Raw genomic sequence first — 2633 nt, 5'->3', positions numbered from 1 at the left:
GTCTGTTTTCCTTCTCCGAGTGCTCTTGGGACCTTGGGCTCTCCATCTTTCCATATAGGTCGCCCCAGAGAGCCAGGAAGGGGAAGCAGCATCAAGTGCCTGGAAAAACAATCCCACTACTTGAGTTCCTCCCCAAGACTCAGGAGTTCCGGCCCCATGCCATCCTATTTCAAAATCCAGGCACTAGATATGCCACATAGAAGCCAGGAGTGTAGGCCCCCAGATCCCTCCCCTCTCAGACCCTGGGGTCTCAGTCCCTTCTCTTCAAGGACTCAGGAATTTGGGCCTCTGATCCTCCTGGCCACCCTACCCGCCCCTGCATCCCCCCCACCCCACCAACCCCATACACACACACACACACACACACACACACAGGACTTAGGACAGATGTTCACCGTCTGATTTCCAAATCCTCCTGGGCCCATGTGGGGGTGGGGAGAGATTGGCAGTTAAATCCACCGACTCTAAGACTTAAGACCAGATATTCTGACCCCTGTCACCCTCTTCCAAGTGCACCATGCTGCAGGCAGGAGACCTAGGAGTTGAGTCTCCAGCCTCCCAAGGAACCAGGAGATCAGGCCATCAGCGTCTCAGCCAGCAAAGGCCTGAACCACCAGTCCCTTACAATCCTGTAAGTCCAACCTCTACTCCCAACACCCCCCCCACCCCCCCGCCATTTAGGGACACAGAATCTGAGCCTAAGAACAGCCTAGAATCTGAATGTGGACCCCCCAGTTCTTACAGGTCCAGGAATGTCAGATCAGGGTTCCAGCCCCCCAGCCCTCCTTCAGGCTGCTCGGGGTCCCTCCCACCTGCTCGGCCAGCTGCGCAGCGTGGGAACGCCCCAGCTGGGCTGCATGGAGCCGTCAGGACAAGCTGCGCGGTTCCCAGCCTCCCTGCCTGCCCCGGCCCGGCACCGCAGCCTCCCAGCCGTCGCCCGGCAACCGGGCCGAGGGGCCCGGCCGGCCGAGTCGGGAGAGGGGCTGGGCCAGGACTGCGGGATCCTGGGAAAGGAGGGGCCAGGGTCCTGGATTCCTCGGTCTTAGGACGTTTGCAGCAGTAACAAGGGAACAGCCCTGTGTTCCCCACTTTGAGGAGGGGTTTTGAGGCTGGGGGAGTCAAGGCAGGGGTCCCAACTGTCCCCCAGTTATCGGCGCGCCCTCTTCACGACCCGCAGGCCAGGGGAGTCCCGGACCCCGCCTCCCCCAGGGCGCGGAAACTGGCGAGGCCCCACGGGCCCCCATTTATAGCTCGGTTTCCACTGAGCGCAGTCCCTCCAGGACCTGGGCTGAGCAAGTTTCTTCCACTCTTTCCCTTCCCTCCTCCTCACCCTCATGCCTGCCCCTCAACCCCGGCAGGGCGCAGGTGTCCAACCCAGCCGGGATCCCCTCCTCAAACCCAGGTGTTCCGGCTCCCAGACCCCCATTGAGCTGGGGGCGCCCACCCGCCGGGGGACCCCGCCCTGCATCCCCCATTCATCCACGTCCAGCCGCGGGAGTTTCTCAATGGGAAGAGGGCGGAGCTCCCGGGAGGCGGACCCGGGCGGGGCGAGCTGGATCGGGCCCTCTTGGGGTCTCCCAGAGACCCAGGGCGCGGAACTGGCAGGCATTTCAGAGCGTCAGAGGCTGCGGATGAGCTCACTTGGAGGACTCCAGGCCAGAGACAGGGGTTCTCTAGGCTGGGGCGAAGAGTCGAGCGCGAAGGGGGCTCCGGGCCAGGGTGACAGGAGGAGTGCTTCCGAGGAAGAAGTTGACGGGGAGGCCCGTGCGACGGCAAATCTCGTGAACCTTGGGGGACACACGCTCAGGATGCGGGTCCCCGCCCTCCTCCTTCTGCTCTTCTGCTTCAGAGGGAGCGCAGGTACCGCACGAGGGGAGCGGATGAATATGGGGTGCATGTGGGGGGATTGCTTGCGGGCTGCCCCTTCACTAGGGAGAAGAGAGTTGGGGGCTGGGACCCCTGGGTCCTGAATGAAGGGGCTCTTGAAGGTGCTAAGCTCAGCCCTGCTGCCCCCAACTTTCCTAGGCCCGTCGCCCCATTTCCTGCAACAGCCAGAGGACCTGGTGGTGCTGCTGGGGGAGGAAGCCCGGCTGCGGTGTGCTCTGGGCGCCTACTGGGGGCTAGTTCAGTGGACTAAGAGTGGGCTGGCCCTAGGGGGCCAAAGGGACCTGCCAGGTAAGACGGTTCTCTCCACGCTGGGATGGGCTGGCTAGGGGTAGAGTTGCTGGGCTCGGCTGTACCTGCAGTTTCTATTTTGACATTTTAAGTTTGGGAAATTGATGGGCTTGGGTAAACATTTAGGAGTCCTGATTTTTGAGCTGCTTCTTTGGGGGTGACCCATAGAGTTTTGGAATTATTATGTTATTGCGAAATAGTAAATAGGCCAGGTGCGGTGGCTCACGCCTGTAATCCCAACGTTTTGGGAGGCTGAGGCCAGAGGATAGCTTGAAACCAGGAGTTTGAGACCAGCCTGGGCAACATAACAAGACCTTATCTCTAGAAAAAAATATATATATTTTAGAGGCCGGGCGCGGTGGCTCAAGCCTGTAATCCCAGCACTTTGGGAGGCCGAGACGGGCGGATCACGAGGTCAGGAGATCGAGACCATCCTGGTCTACACGGTGAAACCTCGT

General features: G+C 60.7%; 1 protein-coding gene across 5 annotated transcripts in view; it reads left to right on the top strand.

Annotated features, from left to right (window-relative positions):
• Nucleotides 1-1259: 1259 nt before the first annotated feature.
• KIRREL2 (kirre like nephrin family adhesion molecule 2) overlaps nt 1260-2633 on the top strand; it is a 12099-nt gene continuing 10725 nt past the window's right edge. For 2 of the 5 annotated variants that reach the window (XM_023198223.3, XM_023198221.3), the window contains exons 1-2: nt 1586-1860; nt 2026-2175. In XM_023198223.3, coding sequence (XP_023053991.3) covers nt 1632-1860; nt 2026-2175 — 379 coding nt within the window. In that variant the 5' untranslated portion in view covers nt 1586-1631. Of the gene's footprint in view, nt 1861-2025; nt 2176-2633 lie in introns of all 5 variants that reach the window. The other 3 variants (XM_023198224.3, XM_023198222.3, XM_023198225.2) reach the window with 2 other exon arrangements.

Source organism: Piliocolobus tephrosceles, chromosome 21 (genome assembly GCF_002776525.5).
Source record: "Piliocolobus tephrosceles isolate RC106 chromosome 21, ASM277652v3, whole genome shotgun sequence".
NCBI lineage: Eukaryota > Metazoa > Chordata > Mammalia > Primates > Cercopithecidae > Piliocolobus > Piliocolobus tephrosceles.
The sequence above is the reverse complement of the archived record's forward strand: the minus strand, read 5'-3'. Positions and strand labels throughout refer to the sequence as shown.